The sequence below is a fragment of the Barbatula barbatula genome (assembly GCF_947034865.1).
Source record: "Barbatula barbatula genome assembly, chromosome: 11".
NCBI lineage: Eukaryota > Metazoa > Chordata > Actinopteri > Cypriniformes > Nemacheilidae > Barbatula > Barbatula barbatula.
The window spans coordinates 22,764,515-22,786,673 of NC_136774.1; the positions used below are offsets into that span (position 1 = coordinate 22,764,515).

A 22,159-nucleotide genomic window follows, 5' to 3' on the forward strand; every position below is an offset into this window, starting at 1 on the left:
TCCTGTTGTTTCTAACATAAGAGTTTTGCTGTTGAGGTTTGACTCCACTTGCTACACCCCCTGTTTTAATAACCATGCACCCCTTCTGACCCCAGATCAGAGGAGTCTTTTAATGACAGAGTAAACACAGATCCTCCCTTGAGCGACCCTCTTTTTAATATAAACAGACTTTATTAATAACAACATCAGTCGACAAATTTCCATTTGACATCTTTAACACACATCAGCTCTGAAATGGTTGTTTATTGTCCTGTACATTCATACATCTGTTTGTTTATGTTTTAAACGTGTTGTATGCATGTTGGGTAGTCGTAATATGGGCGTAAACTGGAACTCAGCTTTGAGAAGAATCGATAAAAAGTTTGGCAAAATAATAACACGGCACATGAGGAAAGAATTAATGACTCCGGGGAGAAAGACTGATGTAGTCAAAAGCAAGAGAACATCAACATATGAATAAATCATATAACCCATTCAGTGTTTGCTTTATTTGCTGTCAGATTTTTATTTCCTTGTGCATTTTTGTATGTTAGAATAAAACCGATGTTCTCCAGTAGGCTATTGTTTGCCTTTTTGCCAAATATTTTCGCACAATAAATGCACATTTAGTGTTTTGTTCATTTTGGACCTCATATGTTAATGTTTTTAACACGAGGGAGCATTAGAAGCAAATATAGATATGCCCTCCAGACATCACTTTTGGCCATTGCTGTATGCGTTTCTCTGAAACTAATAGTAGATCTAATTTGGTGTATTAGGTATAGAGTTTTGCAACATGTAGACACAAGTATGTTCAAAGAAAACCGTTTATGTTGTATTTCTCAGCTGTAAAGGTGTCACATCACCACAGACTCTGCTTACTTTCAAATCCCAATGGCTGCTGGGAGAACACACACACACACACACTGTGTATCCTCTGTGATCACTGTCATCATTTATCATGACTGGAATTTGAAAATGTGAATGAAAGGAAAGGATGTGCTGGAGATGAAAGTGTGCTGACAAACCAGACTTCAGTAAAAAGACACACACATGTGGCACACACATATCCCATTTCAAAGAGATCATCGTACTACAGAAAATAAGTGCTGCTCCGTGTGTGCGCCTATCTGCACGCGTCTGTTTAAGTCTGTCTGTGAGTGTTTATGTGAGCTTGTCTGAGTTTGTGTGTCTGAAGTGAGTGTGAAAAATATGAATGATTGCTCTGTAATGTTGTATCTGTGCGGCATTTGCTTTGTGTGCATTACAGTCTTCATTCGTACTGAAGTGGTGTTGAATAATGATGGTCCGTTTTCGTTCAGGTCGAGTGTCCCTCAGTCGTGGAGCGAGTCTGCTGGTGGATAAATTAACTCTGGATGATGAAGGCTGGTTTGAATGTCGGATTCTTCTGCTGGACAGAACCACAGATGAGTTTCGCAACGGCACCTGGAACTTCCTCTCCATCTCAGGTAGCACAGGAAACTTTTAAAACACTTGGAAAGCAAACAAACGTGTCGTCACATTACACTAAAATCTCATAGCACGGCCTATAAAAATCTTTTATAAAGGTGACGTGTGTTTTCCATTCATGCTGGATGAAACGCGACTGAGCATCTGATAAAAGACACTTTTAAGCTCGTTGGTGCATGTGAAAGTTTTGTTGCTGTAAACAAGAGAATCGCATAATCTTTGATCATCTGTATTCAGATGTGAAATCGACCATTGAATATAAATTAAAGGCTTTTTTCTCTTTGCTTATTATCTTTTAACATTTGCCCACACTGAACTCTCTCTGTCACACCTACAGGACAACATTCACACCCTCGTTTGCTTTCTCCACCGGTGTGTGAGTCCTCAGACCGGCTTTTACTGAGGATAGATCTCTCGCTCTCTCAGCCCGAGTTTCTGCACACCCATTATCTACACAGTGTCTGCTTACACAGGTTTTGTAAGCTGTCATTGTGTAATGATGCAGTCAAACATGTCTGTGTGTCGGCAGGGTCATGAGAAAATCACATCCTCTGTTGTTTAAAGGTCTCTTTGTTTTGCATCATTGATTTAGGAATTCACAATAGTGATATTGGGATACATCACTGAATGAGTTTTTAAATTAAATAACTAATGGCACTGAAACACGTGATGTCATCCGTTTCCCACGTGCACTTTTCTGTTGAGATGCGCAATATATTATTGTTACCTATATCAGTTTCACTTTGTTTGATTAAATTCACCGTGTCTAGTGGGGATGGTTTGGTTCAAATCAATAAGCAGCATTGGTTTCAAGACACACACAGTCAGTTTGCACTGATAGGTTTTGATGGTTGAAATCTGTGTTGTAGCTCCTCCAGTGTTCCTGAAAACACCTCCTGCGACTCTGGAGGTCATGTTGGGTGAATCTCTCACCCTCCGCTGCGACGCACACGGAAACCCCAAACCCACGGTCACCTGGAGAAGAGATGACAGTCCTGTTGAGGCCTATGATGCGTTTGAGGTAAAGAGGAATTGGACAGATTAACGGATGGTCCATTTGAAATAAAAAATGAAGTCGCTTGTGTTCACGACACATTTATGCACGTTATTCTAAAGAAATAGTCCCACCTTACATTAGTTTTCCTCATTGAATAAAACTAAAGAGTCCTGTTTAGAACAGGAAATGAAAATGAGTGTAAAGTTCAGTTTTAGCTGTTAACGTTTTAATGAATGTTTTTTCTACATCTTAATTATTAATGTTCTCCGACAGTTGGTCAATGAAACCTTGTCTTTAAGCAAGGTTACGAGAGAAACCGCTGGAATGTACAAGTGTCACGTGTCCAACCCTGAAGGGAACCTTACCCACACCACTCGGCTGCAGGTCAAAGGTCAGTGACCCGTCACTCTTGTCCACGCGTGCAGCAAAAACCAAAAGCGTGTCTGTAAAAGGGATAAAGTGGAGGATTAAATAGATATAAATTGTCGCCGTCCTTACAAAACCTTGGATTTCCAAATTCGCTGTTTTTCAGGAAATGAAATGAAATAAAAACTCTGTCAAGTTTTTAATCGTTTCAAAAGTACAAAGTAGACAAGCACTTTTTAAGAATTCTTATGGGTTTGATATTTGCAAAACAAAGTCTAATAATAGTGATTTATGAAAAAAAGTAAAAATCACAAAATATGGAGATTTACATTTACAGGTGAATATGGAGATTTCATTGATGTCATTAATAAATTCATCTTTTCATCTTTAAATGGAACAGTTTAAGAACATACCATAGAAACAATTTGAGAAACTGTAGGCTGTGACACAAGCAAACACCGCCCCCTATTGGTGCCACTGCTGCAGCTTGTTTTTTTTTTTTAATTATGTGACTCAAAAATCTGCTAAAATCCAAATGTGCATCAAAGCAAATGACTTTCATGCATTCAAACATTTACACGTCTTCCACGTTTCAAACAGGTCCTCCAGTTATCATCATTGCTCCTGAAGACACCACCATGAACATGTCCCAGGATGCTGTTCTGCAGTGCCAGGCTGAAGCATATCCTTTTAACCTCACGTACGAGTGGTGGAAACAAGGTGAAAACGTCCATCACATCGAGTAAGTCTCTCGCTGTTACAGGCCAATGTGAAAAATGAATTGGCTTGAATCATTTTGAAAGATATCTTTACTGACCTGCTGTTTTAGTTTCCTATAGTGTTAAGTACCTTCATTTGAGTAGTTAATATAAATGACAGGAAATGTTTTAAGTGTAGTACTATCTTAACATCTGTCAAAAAGCATTTTTATTTTTCATTGACAAATGTAGAGAGTTTATATTTATGCCAGTTATTCATTCAGCTTTAATGAAATTTGGTCTTTTTGGACAATTATCTTTTTTTCATGTGGGTGTGTATATATATATATATATATAAATTATACAGTCTATATATATCCCAATGTAGCAATATATTAATCTATTTCATATTGTGATACAAATTATTTTTATATTTGTATTGTAGAGCTCTGGTGATTGTATTATGATATGACGTCTGTTTAATACTCTTGGTTAATGTAATATTTTAATGGTTTATAAGTAATTTTTGCCACAGTGTTGTATTGATAGGTCCATTTGTTTTTTATGAATTTGCATATAGATGTTTTAATTAAACCTTGAACGTTGTTATGAAAATTCGCTAACAATTGAATATTGAAAATGTTGGAAATAAGTCTTTTCTTTCAATTTTTTAGTGTCATTTTTTACATTTTGTTCATAATAATGTAATGCAATCATTTATTGAATGTTTGTTTGCATTTATAGATCTCTGAAAACACGAGTAAAAATCCTTGTGGACGGAACGCTCCTCATTTCGGGCCTGATCCCTGAGGATTCTGGGAATTACACATGCACGCCTACCAACGGTCTAATGATGCCACCCTCCGCGTCAGCCTACCTCAAAGTTAAACGTGAGGACATTTTTAATCCTTCTTTGTCATTTATTCCATGCTCCAAAATGAATCAATAGTTTATCAAATGAAGGATAGCATGTACAGTCTGATTCATTGTCTCCTAAAGATCCTGCACGAGTAGTGCGGATGCCCCGAGAGACTTATCTGCCCGCGGGCATGGGAGGCACCATCACATGCCCGGTTCAAGCTGAGCCCCCTATGCTGTTTGTTAACTGGACCAAAGATGGAGCCTCTTTAGACCTGGAGCAGGTACATTATGCATATGTACATCATCAAGCATCTTATTTCATTGTGACCTATGACATAACTTATTTCTTCATCTTGATTGGTCAGTTTCCAGGCTGGATGGTGAACTCGGAGGGTTCTGTGTTTATAACCGCAGCCAATGACGATGCAGTGGGCATGTACACCTGTACGGCGTATAACAGCTACGGGACCATGGGCCAATCGGACCCTACTAAAGTGATCCTAGAGGTGAGTGACCCCCTTAATTTTTATGGGGCCATAAACCTTCTTTTTGGTTAACGATCCACTGATGTCCACAGGACCCCCCATCATTCCGTGTTTCGCCCCGGGCCGAGTACCTTCAGGAAGTAGGGAGGGAGCTGATGATACCCTGTCAGTCTCAAGGAGACCCCGCCCCTAACATCACATGGAGAAAGGTAACATGTGTAGACGACTATATTTCCTGTTGAAATGGAAAGTTGACAGAAACGCATTAAACCACTTGTTCATCATCTGATGTAGGCTGGCCCCGCCCCTAGTTCGCCGTTCACAATCTTATCCAATGGCTCTCTGGTCCTGCGACCACTCAGTAAGGACCACCAGGGGGCGTGGATGTGTATCATCACCAACCGTGTGGCCACTGTCAGCGTTACAACCATGGTGTTAGTGCTAGGTGAGCGGAATAGGTTTAATTCCAAATGATCCACATTCACATGCGACAAAATCTACCTGTTTCTGTTTTTGCCTCAAGGTACGAGTCCCCACGCTGTGACCTCTGTGTCTGTGGATCCAGGGATAAATCAGGCCAATGTGTCCTGGGAGTCGGGCTTCGATGGAGGATACACGCAGAAATTCACCGTATGGTGAGTCACGTCAAAAGTAGATTTAAGTTGATGGTTTTCTTCTGTGTTTTTGGTCAATCTTGTAAGCTCGTCGACGGTATAAATCTCAAGGTTTTCATCAGGGTGAAGGCGACGTTAAGAAGAAAACATGAATGGGCGTCAGTCCCTGTGCCGACGTCCAAAACCTCCATGCTGGTGACAGGACTGCAAGCTGCCACGAGTTACCAGTTTAGCGTTCTTCCACAAAACAAGCTGGGTTCTGGACCCTTCAGTGAGATCGTCACCGCCAGGACGCTGGGTCAGCATCTCTGTTCATGCATACGACTGTAACATACTACATGACATATATCCTCCTTTAGCTCCAGACGCATATCTTTGCACATTTATATAATGAAACCATTATTGTTCATTTGTCTAAAGGGTACAAAAAAGATTTTTTAAGATCATCCAAAACATTTCAATCAAGACTGTAATTTTCTCCAACCGCTGCGCCGAGCATATGATTTAGTATGTTTTGTGTGTTTTTCAACCACAGCAACTCCAACAGAAGTTCCCACTGCGGTGACCGCCATTGTGACATTAGCCCCTCCCACCTCACTGTCAGCCAATCGAACGTCAGTGGGGATACTACTGCAGTGGCTTCCACCTGCTGCGGACTCTCCACCAATCACAGCTGTTGTCCTGCAGGCAAGACGGGAAAGGGGGGAGTGGCTCACTCTGTATGACACGATCTCTGTCAACACGACAGAACTGATCGTACAAGGATTGGTAAAGGTAAAACGTTAGAACAACATTTGGGAATATGGCACCTTGGTGTGAAAGGGCACTAATGTTCACCTTTTTCAAATACAGGACTCCAACTATGAGCTCCGTCTGCTGTCTCACAGAGACAAAGTGTTCAGTGTGCCCAGCGAGTCAGTCTTGATTTCAACTGAAGGTAAGTCTATAATATATAGTATATAAATCTGTATTCAGGAAGAGCAGGAATGCTTTTTTGTGTTCCTTACCAAGACTATTTGTTGGTTGCTTTTTTCCTTTTAGAACAGTTTTGCATTGAGCATGGACAGATGGGTGGTCGCTGGAAAGCTGACACACCTTTTATTAAACATTGTTATCCTTTTAAAAATGTATTTTGTTTGACATTCAGGTATGGAGATGTATCCAGCTCCACCCAATCTGCTGGCCTCTTTTCCTGAGCCCCTGCTGGCCGGCGTTATTGGAGGCGTATGTTTTCTGTTTCTTGCCATCATCCTCTCTCTGGTGACGGCTTGTGTTATGAACAAAAGAAGAGACCAGCGGCGAAGGAAGAAGAGAGATGGTAAAAGCAATGACATTACCAAAAGCATTCTGAATATGCAAAGTTATTTTTATTTGAACTTTATTTGAAATAATGTTTTTCGCATGCTCCCCAAATCATTTGGTGCCCAAACATGCTTTTTGATGCCTTATCTCTACAATAATATTTAAGACTAAAACAGACGCGGAAAAAACTAAGAGACAATTTCAAAATAATTTTTAGTTTTATTGAATTTCCTTTTTATGTACAGGACGTGTGTAGGTAAAATGATTATCTACTTCTGTTAATTACTGACAGTATTTCTCCAAAATTAAAAACCAAATTGTTTTAATTTGTATTTATTTGCAGAAAATTTTAACTGGAAAAACGGGTGAAAATAGCAGAAAAGATGCTCTTTTCAGACCTCAAATACTGCAAAGAAAACAAGTTCATATTTCAATTGAACTTACAATTCATATTTCTACATGCATTTAGGAAAAGTTTAATGATTTGTGTTATGATAGCTTGACTCTTATCACAGTTGTCATGCTGTCAGTCTTTCACATCGCTGTTGGATGACTCTGTCACTCCTGAGGTTTGATTTTGTTGAAATTTAACAGACTCTGGACTGGAATGGACATCAACAAATTTGAAATGGTCTCTTATTTTTTCCTCAGCTGTACAATGAACGTTTACATATTTGTTTGAAACTCAGTGGGGTTTTCATGCATGGCATCTCTGTTTCTGCCAAGACTGCTTTTGCGTCTATCATCTCATCTTTTGACTCCTTATCTGTGGCATGATCTGAACTTTGCAACCTCCCCATCATTTCAGATATCCCCTCTGCCCTCCAGAAGAATCCGTCTCCGCAGTAAGTGTCCATTTCTGCTGTGCATGTGTCACTTTGCTCCCTCATTTTCGTTGCAGTATTACAGTATATAAATTGATACCACACATTATGTATTTCTTTCAAACATCTATCACGCTAAAGACTTACGGTAATTGTTTTATCATCTTCCCTCTCCTTAGAGCTGGCTCGCCTTCTGACAGCCCAGACAGCGTGCTGAAATTTAAGTTGTGCCCTCCCCTAAACTTCTTCCCCAGCTCATCCTCCTCCGATCGTTCGGACCGGTCCTCCTTTACTAGGAGCGGCCGCGGTGAGGACCAGGATCAGACGAAGCAGCTTCTCTCTCCATCCTCGCCAACTCCATGCTACACTCTGTTGGAGAGCTTCCAAAGTGGCTCTCAATCGCCCACGCCTGCCATTGAATCAATATCCAGAGGTCCTGACGGACGCTTTATTATCAAACCCTCCCTCAAAGACTCCACCGCAACTAACATCGACAAGAACCTCAGAAAAGAATTCCCACAATCCCCTGGTAGAGCGTGTGTTGAAGACAGTAACAATGCGGCTTCCAAAGATCCCAATTCTGTAAGCTCGGAGAAGAATGGACAGAGAGAGACGTTAACTGTGTCCCCTACTAACCAAGAGAGACGCTCTCACTCCCCTGGAAGGGTGAGGGCGATGGCCAGAAACTTCTCACGTCATGGTCATGGCTGCTTCTATTCAGATGATGAGCAGGGCTGTTCTGAGGCTTTGCTGGAGAGGGCCAGCTTTTATTCAGACTGCAGTGAAAAGAGAAAATGCCAGAGGGCCAGCCAAAGAGAGGACATATTCCCGAGTCTAACCAGGAGAGCCCGAGGTTTAGAGAGGGAGAGACTGCTTCATCAGGCAGGTTACCAGCCCATCGATGGAGACAGCCAGCTGACAGAGCCCAGCACTGTGACATCTCAGCTTGATGGAGAACGAGAAGGAGAAAACTTGAGCAAATGCCTGAGACTTGTGAAGGAACGTGAGCAAATTGAAAGGGAGCTAGAGTGCTACACGTCCAACCAAAGAGCACAGGTGCATGAAACAGAACAGAGGCGAGCCAAGTCTGTAAGCCCCTTACGTAAATGGACATGTGTTGAGTCCGAAGACCCCATTTGGAAGCCTCAAGACATCCATTTACGTCAAAAAGCACGACCTAGCAGCTTAGCCCAGCGTGTGTCTGATTACAGAAGGGGCTGTTATTTTGGAAACACCAGCAGTCCCATGGAGAGGCTACTTCCTTCTACTTCAAACATCCAGTGGGATATTAGTCCAGTGACGTCACCCACTAGTCCGGTTCTGGCTCAGAGCCTTTCCGAAGGAAACACTCCTTGCTGCCTCTACCCTCACACACGTCAACAAGGCATCGCCAAAATGGAAGACTCAGTGGATGCAGACGTCTCCTGTTCACCAGCCACGCAAAACACTTCTCTCTCGCTTCTGTTTTCCACCAGGAATAGCCTGTCTCCCTGTAGAGCTCACCAGAGCATGACACGATGCCCAGAGAGACCTTCGGAGGAGGACCAGGAGTTGTCAAACAAGACTTTAGCAGAGGAGGATTGGACGCAAGAGAAGAACATGCTAAAAGATGTTACAGCATGTAGATCATCATCTCCTCCATTGAGTCTTCAACCCTTAAACCTGCACCATGTAATGGCAAAAAGGGATGGAGGCACATGCGTTACACACACAGAGCATGTAAGAACTGAGCATAAAGTCAGTCTGAGTCATAATCCTTCAGACTGCTCTACACTGCCCTATGATCATCAGAAAGTAGCAGCAAAGAGAAATGAGATGGTGAAGGATGAACCCCGCTCCCTGTTACTATACAATGAGAAAGAGAAGGAGGCTACCAGGGCTCGATCCAGAGAGAGTGACAAATGCGTCTTCAGTGACAGCCCCAGTCGGATATCTCCACTGATGGTGTTTGAAAACGAGGCTGAAAGTGATCAATCAAATTTCTCTAGAATGTCAGAATCAATAAAAGCCGCTCCGGTCAGGATGTCTCCCGTTCAGACCAGCGCTATCCTGGAATATTTGAGTCTTCCAGGGTTCATTGAGATGAGCGTAGATGATCCTGTAGATGTGACTGAACCTTCAGAATTCATCGAGCCCAGCGTACAACCAGACAATGGGACGCTGTTAGGGGGTGAACCTGACCTATTACCCAAAACGTGCATAAAACATGATCAAGACCAGTCCGAGATTGTCAGTAATCATCACAATGGGGTTATTCATGACCATAGCACCCAGATAACTCATTCTAAACCTGCTAGTGTTTTAAATTCTGAACCCACAAGCAATAAAGGTTTGTTATCACATAAAGAGAATGAACAAAGTTCACAACCTTTGATTTGTCAAAAAAGATCTGGGTCTCAAAGACAAAACAGTACGAAACGGATTCCAGCGCAGACATTAATAAACACAGCTAAAAGTGTAGCAGCCATCGTTTCCAGTCCTAAAAGTGTAGACTGTAGATCTGAACAACCTCCAAGACCTCACAGAGAAAGAACAAATAAGATAGCCTCCCGGATCTGTCAAGCTCCGGTGTCTTTGATGAAGAAATCCCCTAGCGTTGGTCCATTTAGGAACTTCCCTGGAGTTGAGCAGCCACTACCTCTCCTTAAGAAGTCCATAAGTTTAGGTTTTCCAAGATGGGAACATCATGAAAATCCACGAACTTACATCTCTGACACCTGTTACAGAGATGAGTTACCCCAACCAGATTTAAGGGTCAAATCCTATAGTTTGTGTCACACCCCTGCACCCTACTATCCCATGTCCGGTTCAATGTGGCGAGGGCCAGCGCGCTTTCATCCAAGATACTTGGAATCAACTCACTCTTCCAGACCGGGGCCGGACCTGCGTCGACAGGCTGCCGTCTTTCCAGGCATCTCACGGTGGCCTCTGTCCTATCAGGACACGCTCAGGTCAATTCAGCATAAGTATGTCCCCCAAGTTCCCCTTAGACCGTTTGGCCCACCCGGACCTGTGGCGAGAGGGGGGTATATGCATCCTTCAGAACCTAGAAGGCTCCCGCAAAGGCCTTTTCTCCCGAGGGGTTACAGCTGGCCCTCACCGTATCGTGCAGCCTTTCCTCTACGAGAGCAGGACTTCCCGAGAGAGGTGGACAGGGGGGTGAGTTCAGTCAGGGTTTGTCCAGAGACGGAGGGCAGGGGAGGAGATGGGGGCCGAGCGAGTTATGCCAGTCAGAGCAGTGGAAGGGGTAGCGTGGGCCCGTATGGACACCTACGCCAGTCTCTCTCCATAACACCTACCTTACTGAGCTCACCGGAGACCACTGAAGAGAGTGAGAGACTCAAGACAGACTCAGGCATGCAAGAACAGAGGTCTAAAAGGTGAAACACAGACACAACTGAGGCAACACACTGATGGACTAGGATAGTTGCCATTGGATTATTTTGTTTGCTGTGTGTGTTTGTATTATTTTGTACAAATCTCACTGTGTATATGTGTGTGTATAGAAGAAACACGTCTGTAGATGAGAGTTACGAATGGGATGCTACGGAATTCTCTGCCTATCCTAATATCCTGGAGGCCATGAAGATGGAACAGCCCCAAGCGGGCTTTGGGCGAGGCAAGGAATTGAAGCGTGAACTGCCGCCCTCCACCACTGGCCTCCAGGACGCCCAGAGAAAACGTAAGAACTTGATCTCTTCAACATGTTTTATTTGTTCCCTATTTGACGTTTTGCTTTCGATCGTCCTCCCTCACTCCTCCGTCCCTCTCTTCTTAGGCCTGTATTCCATCAGCCCTCCCCTTGTACCCCAGCCTTCCCAGCGGCGGTACAGTCGTTCCCTAAGTGATGCCCGCTTCAATGCCCTGAGACAAGAGTTTCAGGAGCATCTAAGAGCTCAAGATTCCTACTCCCGATCCCCCGGCATCCCCCCTGACCCAGACTCTGACTCCAGCTCTGCACTGCTCTGGTGTGACCTCCCTTCAATCCTTTGACCTATGACCAACATAGAAAAGAGGAATTCACCCAAACATCTGTCATCATTCATTCACTCTCATGTGGTTCCAAACCTTTGTGACTGACTTTCTTCTTTTAATGACTCTTCCTTCAAACCAATTGACAATTGCAAAAAATGTTTGTTCAGCAAAAATATATAAGCAAGGACGTGTATGCAGTTTGATCGTTGTTTTAAAACCCAATATTTAAAGTCATCATGCAAATTTTACACAGTGTTGCAGTGATTATTATAAATAATTTAATAAAATCTTTAATAAAAACTCTACTCTCTACCATATGACGTCAGCGGCAAAAAAGAGGTAGCCGGCCTATACTGACTGTCTGATGGCAAGGCATTTTTTGCCCTCCCCTCCAGGCCCAACTTACAGCAAACCAATCCAAAAGGTCATAATTTTTATTGTTTTAGTATGAACGGTGCAAGGTAAACCCAAGATGACTTTGTGTCATGGTGGCCAGCTTGCTTCTTGAAGTTTTTGAGAAAATTAGGCAAATGAACTCCACGTTCATTAAATAATGTCCTTTTGTGTTTCTTTTTAATCAACAACGAGCCGTTTTTCAACCTTAAAATAATCTCTCTAAAATAATTTTAGTGGTAGGACAACTCTTAACTGGACGAATTTTACTGCCGCTGCTACCTAAGCAGTCCTCTATCGGCTAAAATCACACGTGTAACATTGGTACGCGGGTAGGTTCACAAGCCCCATTCACATGCTTTACTGCATATGTCACGTTTTGTAAAAAAATTCACGTGTATCGCTGACAACGGGGAAACTTTGCGACAGTATTTACGACATGCGGATCAGACAATTGCGCTCATGTACCACATGGGGTAACCATACACCAAAACGCCTCGTTGTTGCTTTAAGTCACTCAGTCATATGGGTTTGGAGTAAGATGTAAAGACAGATTTTTATTTGGTGAATTATTCCTTTAAGTCTATTGTTTTCTAAGTGTTTGCATCATTATGCATGCAATGTTTTATTATATTTAAACTCGCTTTAAATGATTTGTTATATTATCATAATTCAAAACATTGTTTCAATAGAAGACAACTAACTACAAGCTTTCTGTTTTTGTTTTCAGAGCATCCCAGTGAAGATGAATTCAAGTAGGCTACAAACCTGAGAAATGACTTGAATAACCTTGAGACGCCTTGATGTGTCATCCCACAGCGGATTGAAGAGGTCTTGCGAGGTCAATTCCGTTTCTAATGTTTTCTTTTAAACTTGAAAAAATGTGTATGAAGTGTGGTTATAGATCTGTCTTCTGTTGGTGTATGTATTTATCTGTAAGTCTTCAATCCCAGATTGAATGTCTGTGTCCAGACTACTACAGTAACTATGAAATCTAGTAGTTGCGCTCGAAAGATACAAAATGTTTTGTAATGTTGATATTTGTTATTGGAAATCTGGAAAAAATAACACATCCAAACAACTTTGACAATCCAATACTGCAACTGAGAATACCGTTTTCAAACAAATTGAAATGAATGTTGATGTATGTACCTGAGTATATACAATAATGATGCACATGCGTTTACAGTGTTCATATTTGAGCATCATTCATTTTGAAACTGAATATCCTCAGACATTTTCCTTCAGGTCAATGTTAAACATTCAGTGCCTACATGAACCAAACACTCATTTTTTTTATTATTTTCTTGATGTTATTAACTTCACTTTAAAACAAAGAACTCAAATGAGCGGCATTGGGGAGTATTTATAACATGGCTGAAAGAAAACAGTGTTTCTACATAAATCTCGACATTAATGTATGTGGTTATCTCTTCTCTGTTCATAATGTCGTTATTTCCCAGATTTTGTATAACCGTTCATGGATGTTTTAAGAGAACCTTCTTAAAAAGTTGTAAGAAAAAATCTATCTTATATTTAAGATGCTGCTGTACACAAATCTTCAAACGTATTACAAAAATGTAAAGTTTTGTAAAAAGTCTTTTTATATGTTCTTGTATTTAGTTTTCATTAATGCTACTCATTTTTATATGCTTGTAAAATAAAGTGTTTCCCAGAAACACTGCTGTCATGCGCGATTGCCTTTTTCTTTTACCAACAAATCATTCATCGCTCATGTCAGAGACCACTATTGAAATAACACACACACACACACAGACGTGTTGCATGAAATGTTTTTTAATTGCTCTCTGTAAGCCCACATAATAGCAGGTTCAGGTCAACCTAAAGTTAAGTGTGAACGCCGCCTTCTCTCCTGACTCACGGCAATCTCTTGGCAGTCATACGCATGACGTGTTTGACCATGTTTCCGATACCGTCAAAGATGTAATGATAATGATAGTCGGTCTCCCACATGAAGGTCGGAGTGCTGATCACCTTGTTCTTCTCGTCCACATGAGCCTCGTGAGATGAGCAGTTAAAGACAATTTCCTGTCATGACATCATTCAATTGCTTACACTCTCAAAAGCAATGTGTTTATATTCTTGTGTTGTGTCTTTTGTGCGTTAAACACAAGGCGGAGGAAAGGTCTTTGCACATACTGTCCGAACTTTTGGTATTTGCCGTTCGTTTATATTGCTGATGAAAATATTGGAGGCTTAAATGTTATTGACACAACGTGAGGTCGTATTTATGTCTTATCGTGTGGAAATTTCGGACTCCATGTGCAATGGCCTTAACACAAAATGTGATGTCCTTCACCCAACACGCAGAGATGTGTATAATTCAGAATAGATCGTGTAGAGATGCAATTTGAAGAACAACATTCTAGAGATGTTGTCTTCAATTGCACTTTTCACAAAATTTGTAATATATTTAAATGTTTCTTGTATGAAAGATTCTAATAAAACCATCTGATTATTAAGCGAATGTGATGTGAGTCCACTCATAACTGAAACGCACAGTTGTTTATGCTACAGAGGTTTAGTTTTCTTGCACAAAAGAAACCCTATAATCATCAAACTCATCTTTTATTGACCCTCATGTCATTACAAACCTGTATGAGTTTCTTTCTTCTGCAGAACACAGAAGACGATATTTTGAAGATCGTCGATAACCAAACACCTTTGAACTCCATTGACATTTGAGACATTCCTCAAAATATCTTCTTTTGTGTTGACCTGAAGAAAGACTTGCGTACAGGTTTTAAACACCATAAGGGCGAATCAATGATGTGAGTTATCTCTGACTCAATGAAAGGATATATAAGGTTCGCGGTTGTTGTGACGAGCGCCCATGCTCTTCACCGCCTGCACCATGTTGGTGTTGGGCCAGCGACCCCAGCGGCTGCTTTCGTCGCGCTCGTAACCCATCGTGATCTCCAGATTGGGCAGCACGCGGCAGGCCAGGAGAGGAGCCATGCTGGCCAGACTGAGCCAAAGAAAGAGGACAATCCATTCATTTACAATGATGTGTTATTGATATTCATGTGGAGGATTTAGAGTCGGACGGATACCCGATGGGTTTGCTAGCGCGATGGAATTCCTTCAGAATTCTCTCCACGTCGTTGTTCAGCTTGCAGTCTTTGCCGTCTTTGTTGAAGGTGGACCTGCTCGTGAGAAGGACACATCACTAACTCAAACTTTTCAAGAACGTCAATAAATGTTTTGTCAAATATCTCAATTTAGCTCAAATCAACCATATCTTGCAATCTCCCTCTATTCAGTTTTTGGCATGACGTTTAGATGTGGTCCTCTGATTTGGGACGTGGATTACTGTCGTTCATTGCCATGCGTTTCCTCTCAGACTTTAACATTTGTTCGCTGATAGTGATGAAGGATAAGAGGATTTCACTCCAGGAATAGAAACATTAGGTGAGTGACAGTGATAGAGCCAGCTATTAGTCTGAGACTCATCACGAATCACACATGCTTGTGCCGGTGGACTCTATCATGTGTGTGTGTGTGTGTGTGCACGTCTTTACATTTTCATAAACATGACTGTATCTCACAGGTTCTTGACTATCCCGTGGCCTCCGGGGAAGATGACGGCATCGAAACTGTTGACGTCGAGTTTAGACAGATCGTTCATCTGCGTCTTGCCCTGACCGTGACTGAATCGAGCCGATTCAATCATCATGTTCCTGCACAGAAGAAGCAGATCTGACATCATTATCCAGCAGTCAGGCAGTACTGTGGCACATGTGATGGTATAAGAGGGGAATACTGTGATATTACTGTACTAAATTATGACTATATTCATGTAATATAAGCATGGCACACATTTTTTGATGCCTTGATTCTTATACAGTTACATTGGCTTTACAGGTCATTTCAGTTTACCATTCCATTATGGTTTTACTACTTAAACTCATCAAAATAAAGTTTTAAAATGAATTTATGAATGGTAAAATAGTGGGTTTCTACCATAAATACCATGTATAGTTTTAAGTGTGCTCACAAAATAACTGAGAGAAATGCCTCCATATAGGAAAATCACAGTTTTACTATAATAGGTGTAATAAGCTTCAATAAGCATGTTTTAACTCCATTAAATGTGACCCTGGATCACAAAACCAGTCTTAAGTAGAACAGGAACAATTTTAGTAAAAGCAAAAAATACATTGTGTGGGTCAAAGTTATTTTATGCCCCAAATCATTAGGATATTAAGTAAAGATCATGTTCCATTAAGACTTTGTGTAAAGTTTCAACCCGAAATATATCGAAACTTTATTTTAGTGAGTGGATGGCCTGTGATTAACAACTTCAAAGGCAGTTTTCTCAATATTTCGATTGTTTTGCAGCCTTTGATTCCAGAGTTTTACACTGTTGTATCTCCACCAGATATTGTCTTATATTAACAACCCTTCTATCAATAAAAAGCCTTATTATTTAGCTTTCATTTGATGTAAAAATCTCAATTTCGATAAAGTTTACACATGAACTGGATTAGTTGTCCAGGGTCACAAATATGCAGGTACCATTGTTTTTGGCAGATTGGTTACCATGTAGGTTACTTTATATGTATTACAAATACAATGGTTAACTGGTTACTGTAGTGAAACAATGGCAAATGTGTGGTTGGGTAAGTAACTCTGAAAAAGTAATGAATCACTAGTTACTAATGACATATTCAAGTGTAATTAGATTAATGTAAAAATGACTCATTACTAATGACTTTCTATATCCTATAACAACCTTGTTAGTTAAGTGATTCAAGGATAGACACAAAACGACTCTTATTTCATTCAAATAAATAGTGTAAAACTACACAACTGTTCTTATTAACTGACTTAAGTATTATAAATATGAGAAAGATACATGAATGCATGGACTTTAAAGTTAGAATTTTAATGTCAATTCCACTATTGTATACATTAAATCGTATGTAGTTCAATTACATCCAAAGTAACTAATTCAATTACAGAAAAAATAAGAGTAATTCCTTACTTTACTCTTCTGTTACGTTTAATAATATGATCATTTTTATAAGAGAATATGGCGTGATGTTCACCTGTTGTCGCTAGATGACGGCTGCATCCTCACGTGGTCCATAACATGCATCTGCTGCTGGTTGGGTGCAAAGATCTGGAAACGGGCTCCATTGCGGCTCAGATGATACATTGTGCTTCAAAACATGGTATTAACATTGTTATACACACAAAATAATATAGTGATTGAAATTAATACTTTAGATGCTAATGGTTTGTAATGATGCACAGCGAAATCGGCAGTGTTAAAAAAGGTCAAATTAACTCTGTGAGTGTTAATTTAAAAAATCTTTAACACTGGCGATTTTACTGTGTGGTGTTCATTTGACCGCACTATTGCTTAGAGTTTCATACTTACTAGGTGGCCTCATGGACGTCAGTTCCGTCCCACCAACCACAGCCTGAAAACACCTTTAACAGGAGATACCAAACCGTGAATGCACTACATCACCTCTCAACTAACTACAGTTTATCTTTCCTGTGCACTTTCATTGAAGTTGTGTCTATCTGCATCTTGACCGTCTTACCACAGCCACGTTGGTATTGCCCCAGTTCCCCCAGTCTCCCCCATGGTGCATCAGACATGCGGGCTGGCGCAACACCACAGCTGCGGTTTGCTTGGCAAGGAGTGCCCGTGATGCCAACATGGTTGATCTTTTTGAATTTACTGTCGAGAAGTCAAGCAGTGACACGAGGTGCACGATTAAGACTGAACACGATACGTCCAATCTGCACCCGTGTCTTTTATACCGATGTTTTATCTGAGACGTGACCCTGTAAGCTGCGTTTCTGAGAAGATAAGATACTTTGTCTGAGCAACCCTTTTCCTTTCTTCATTGCCCATCTAATAATACCTTGCTCAATTATCTTATTACCGTAAGTCATTTGTCCAACACCAGTACTGTGGCCATCTGATGACCCGCATTTACCCCTTAAACAGATTGTGATTGTCTGACCATTTGACCGCACTCACATCAGAGCTGTGCACATATCTATGCTATTTAATAATGTTGAATCTATCAATTCAAACCTTGAATGCATATTTTGTAAAGGTAATAGGCCTATGCAAGTACAGTATATGTGTACAGTATATATCGTTTTGGAAAGAAGTTTCTTCTGTGGAAACTCCTCTATGGTTTCGGTAGCTTTCTCTTCACGTAATCCCAGACTTCATGATGTTGAGATCAGGGGGACAAACCATCTATTGCAGGAGTTTTCATTGAACATAATTCTTTAAGATTTGGAAATCTTTGGTCTCTGCTATTGACACACTGCAGCAGAACATATGTCAAGTCAAGTCAACTTTATTTATAAAGCGCTTTTACAATTTTCATTGTTACAAAGCAGCTGTACAAGAAACATATTGACTACAAGCAAAATATATAAGTCAAAACTAAAAAGGTGAAAACACACAATACAGACACACAAAACACTCCACACAACACAACACGTACAGACACATACACAAACACAAATACACGTAGGCGCACACACACACACAAGGGCCATCACTGAGAACCACACACCAGATAAGTAGAGAGAAACAAAGGTCAGATATTTAACAGACTATAAATTCCTATACGCAGTGTTAATTGCAGGTTAGTGTTAACCTGTAGTTAGACCTAAACTACATTTCGTTACACTGTACTTGTATATGTGTAATGACAATAAAGTTGGATCTAATCTAATCTAATTAAATAAAACTTTTAAATTCTAGTAGTGGAACACAAAAAAAATGTAAATGAAAAACTCTAAAATAATGTAAAAGGATTATTAGACATATATTATTAAATATAATTTCATCTGTAAAATTACAGGATATAAGGATATATCATAAATAGTTCCTCCGTAAATCTTTTTCTGCAATTTCTCAAAAAGTAAGATTTGTCCCTGTAAAAGTACATGTTTTCACAGATTTTCTTTTCTGTCATTTAGTTTTGAAGCATATTTCAAAAATTCATGAACAATTTTAACATTATACGTGGAAAATCGTTTAAATTCAATTTTTTTAATATATTTTTTTGTGTTCCACTGAAGGAGTCACATACAGATTTTTACATGAATAGCGTTGTTGTAAATGTAAATCGGATGAACGTGTCAAACAGCGGCTACAGGACTGCAGAATCTCAGTGTTAAATATAATGAGATAGTGGACTGTAAAACCCATTACTTAATCAGGTTCTTAATCACAGTAATTCAATGTGGTGTCTGCTGGGATGTTGGGCGATCATCCAACAGGCAGTCGAGTCCTGTGCTATAAAAACCACCAGTTAACTTCTCAACAAGATTATACAGAAGACATGTACGTAAAGTGAGGATGTGAATGACATTCGATTCAAAGCAGCCATTGTGTTTGGATTTGTTTGTTGTGATCTTGCTTTAGATAAATGAGCAGTTTAGTTCTCATCTCATCCTGGACGTTTGGCTGCAACTATGGAAAGTTTCTTATTTAGTTCATTAGGCGACACAGACACAGACTCGACACACTCATCCTCTCTGAAAAAATACAATAATTCACCTTCCTCCTTACAGACACTGGCATAAAATATTACAACTATTTCTCTTGCTGAAAAGGATGACTTTTATTGAATTTTCTATACAAAGTTCTATACTTCATTAGTCATGTTTAGTTTTCAAAACGAAAGTTAGGAGTTCACAGTTCTTCTAAACCGCATCTTGTGCACGTCTTGAGCTTTTCTTTGCCGTTCTGACATGGTGCTGCTGAAGTTGTGTTTGATGGCTGGCAGAAATTTCTCCACAGTTTCTCCTACGTTCCTCTGGCCGGGATGTCTGGGGGTGAAATGACAAAAATGTGTTTTTGGAAATGCAACTTGTCTGCGGAAAGATGCTCTAAAGTCAACCTACAGTTTTTTTGGCAGTGGTTTGAGAGGCAGCTTTGGAAAATGTTGATAAGCATCAGTCCTGAAAGTGAGAAGTAATGACAGATTCTCGATTATTATTGTTAGTCTAGTTTAGATTTAGATTTATTAAACGATGTCATTTTAAGGTGCATCTTACAAAACTAAGGAATGAGGTGTTGTCAGGTTTCATAAGATTCACACAGTAAAATAGCATCACACCTGGTTTTGTCACAGAGACAGTCCCTTGCGAGAGAAACCGCTTCAGCGGACGAATTATTTTTGTTCAACACGATGTCTCTGAGAATATTCTTGACCTGCACAAGCTGAGACAAAGACCACAGGTTTTTTCACAGGTTTTTCATGTTCCCCCGTAGACCCTAACACACCCGAACCAAACCCTCCTGACCTCCTGACACTGTGAGATGTTGGCGTGATGAAGCTGACGGATGATGACCTCACACTCGCTCAGGGTCGGGGTGCGAGGATGCTGAGACGGACTGCAGGTGATCCTCAGAGGAAGCAGACATGTGATGGCGGCCTCCTGGCGCACCTCCTCAGAGCTGGATGGAGTTCAAAAGAAAACAGTTTGATTCATGTGGTGAAGTGAGGTCAGTTGATCAGAGACGCTGACAGCAGGATTATAGTGATTTGCCACAAGTCACCTAATGGATCTACACTGAGAATTCTTCTCCTGGCTGCTGGATTTCGAGGAGCTACTCGTGGACCGTATAGAATCTGTAGGAAGGTTTGCTGGGTTATTAGACTTACAATACATGAAACAGCATTAAGCATAAGACTTTTCCTCTGCACAGTTAGCAATCCAGGATCAGTAAAGAGAGTATATGGTATATTTATTACACGGCTCGTTGGAATGCTTGATTCTGATTGGCCACGCGTAACAGTTGCAGGTCCGTTATTCCCAGATAACAACCGCTCAAAATGAATAACACACAGTAACCCCGATGCAGGAAATCACTCTGACAGTGAATTTTTTGGACAAATTTAATATAAATAAGTCTTTGTTTAACGACGTTATATTTCCAAATGAACAAAATTGCATGTTCGTGACATTTGAACATCGTTTCTTAACTTAAAACTGAAACTAAACGGCTTTTCCTCACGGAAGGTCGGCATACGGCCGTGTAATAAGCGCGATAATGTACAAGCAGCCGGTTGTTATCGCAGAATAACAAACGGCTGCCTGTACATTATCCCTTACATGACAGAAGACTATATTTCAAATCAAGCTGACCTTTTGGAGAAAGCTGATCCTCCATGACCAACTGATACTGTAAATCTGTAAATAAACAACATATTTAACAGCATCTGCGTTGCTTTGAAACGGTTGGACAGATCTAAGCGATTATTTCTTAACTTTCGAGCTGTAACCTTTTCAAATGATCTAGTTTCTTGTATACCTTTATTAACACGCTTCAGATGTTCGACTTCAGCATGCAGTCTCTCCAGCATGTCTTTATGTTGATGTTGAAGAAACAGAATGTCTTTCTGCAGAGATGTGATGCGTTTCCCATCTTCATCCACACAGGGCCGAGCAGCCGCTTTTGGACTCTTGATGTTCACAGATGGACATCTGACCGTACAGTCACTAGACAGAAGTCTGGGGTATCTCACCCTGTCCAGATCTCTGACCCCCGACCACCTGGGTAAGATCCTCAAGGGTGGCAGATTGCTGGTGGACATGCTACTATGAAGATAATAAAGAAATGGATTTGTGCCGTATATGTGATTATTACACGGCTCGATGGAATGCTTGATTCTGATTGGCCAGTCGGGACATTTGCAGGTTGGTTATTCCCAAATAACAACCGCTCAAAACGAACATGGTCCCCCGAATGCAGCGAATCATGTTTTTTGATGATTTAAATCGAAATGTCTTTTAATAACATATATGACATTATTTTTACAAATTATTAAACCAATTTCACGACGCACAACATTTAAACATCATTTCTTACCTAAAAACCGAGAGTAATCGGCTTTTCCTCGCGAGAGGTCTGCATTCGGTTAATATCGGCTGATAAAATATTTCAAATGCACATTTCATGTCCAGTTTTTCATACGTGGCGAAAAGCCGTGTAAATATGTACAAGCGATAACAACCGGCTGCCTGTACATTATCACTTAAATAAATGCAATATACTGTAAACCTAAACACACCTTTAAAGGATTCGTCTATAAAACACACTACAGCTTAAATTAAACCGTGTTCTCTTAACGAAACAATATTCAAGTTAAGTCCGTTACCTTAAGCGAGTCTGTCCTCA

The 22,159-nt window shown here is 40.6% G+C and overlaps 2 protein-coding genes across 3 annotated transcripts in view; one reads left to right on the plus strand and one right to left on the minus strand.

The window, feature by feature from the left end:
* igsf9b (immunoglobulin superfamily, member 9b) overlaps window positions 1-13,658 on the plus strand; it is a 31,636-nt gene extending 17,978 nt beyond the window's left edge. Inside the window, exons 4-22 of the mRNA XM_079467827.1 lie at window positions 1,302-1,448; window positions 2,319-2,470; window positions 2,720-2,837; window positions 3,413-3,554; window positions 4,255-4,400; window positions 4,510-4,652; window positions 4,737-4,877; window positions 4,949-5,065; window positions 5,151-5,301; window positions 5,380-5,491; window positions 5,593-5,768; window positions 6,006-6,244; window positions 6,323-6,407; window positions 6,618-6,788; window positions 7,581-7,617; window positions 7,776-10,976; window positions 11,103-11,278; window positions 11,375-11,564; window positions 12,695-13,658. Of these exons, the coding sequence (XP_079323953.1) occupies window positions 1,302-1,448; window positions 2,319-2,470; window positions 2,720-2,837; window positions 3,413-3,554; window positions 4,255-4,400; window positions 4,510-4,652; window positions 4,737-4,877; window positions 4,949-5,065; window positions 5,151-5,301; window positions 5,380-5,491; window positions 5,593-5,768; window positions 6,006-6,244; window positions 6,323-6,407; window positions 6,618-6,788; window positions 7,581-7,617; window positions 7,776-10,976; window positions 11,103-11,278; window positions 11,375-11,564; window position 12,695 (5,645 nt within the window). The 3' untranslated portion in view covers window positions 12,696-13,658. The remainder of the gene's footprint in view (window positions 1-1,301; window positions 1,449-2,318; window positions 2,471-2,719; window positions 2,838-3,412; window positions 3,555-4,254; window positions 4,401-4,509; window positions 4,653-4,736; window positions 4,878-4,948; window positions 5,066-5,150; window positions 5,302-5,379; window positions 5,492-5,592; window positions 5,769-6,005; window positions 6,245-6,322; window positions 6,408-6,617; window positions 6,789-7,580; window positions 7,618-7,775; window positions 10,977-11,102; window positions 11,279-11,374; window positions 11,565-12,694) is intronic.
* Window positions 13,659-13,747: 89 nt separating this feature from the next.
* gatd3l (glutamine amidotransferase class 1 domain containing 3, like) lies at window positions 13,748-17,724 on the minus strand. Of its 2 annotated transcripts, none has more exons than XR_013787330.1 (7): window positions 17,541-17,724; window positions 17,372-17,424; window positions 17,037-17,150; window positions 15,534-15,665; window positions 15,039-15,131; window positions 14,580-14,953; window positions 13,748-14,013 (listed from the first exon to the last, which is right to left on the minus strand). XR_013787330.1 is itself a non-coding variant. In XM_079468178.1 (7 exons), the coding sequence occupies exons 1-7, from the start codon at window positions 17,658-17,660 to the stop codon at window positions 13,843-13,845; spliced, it is 822 nt and encodes a 273-aa protein (XP_079324304.1). In that variant the 5' UTR covers window positions 17,661-17,724; the 3' UTR covers window positions 13,748-13,842. The 2 variants fall into 2 exon arrangements, 1 of the variants encoding a protein (XP_079324304.1); XM_079468178.1 differs by having other exon boundaries at window positions 13,748-13,986; window positions 14,788-14,953.
* Between the last annotated feature and the right edge of the window lie 4,435 nt (window positions 17,725-22,159).

Bases quoted from the DNA above. Each gene is read 5' to 3' on its own strand.
- gatd3l (XM_079468178.1), bottom strand. From the start codon at position 17,660: ATGTTGGCATCACGGGCACTCCTTGCCAAGCAAACCGCAGCTGTGGTG. The intron at 17,151-17,371 runs GTAAGTATGAAA...CATGTTTTGAAG, and splicing joins GACGTCCATGAGGCCACCTA to CACAATGTATCATCTGAGCC. The intron at 15,666-17,036 runs GTGAACATCACG...TCTTCTGTGCAG, and splicing joins CCGTCATCTAGCGACAACAG to GAACATGATGATTGAATCGG.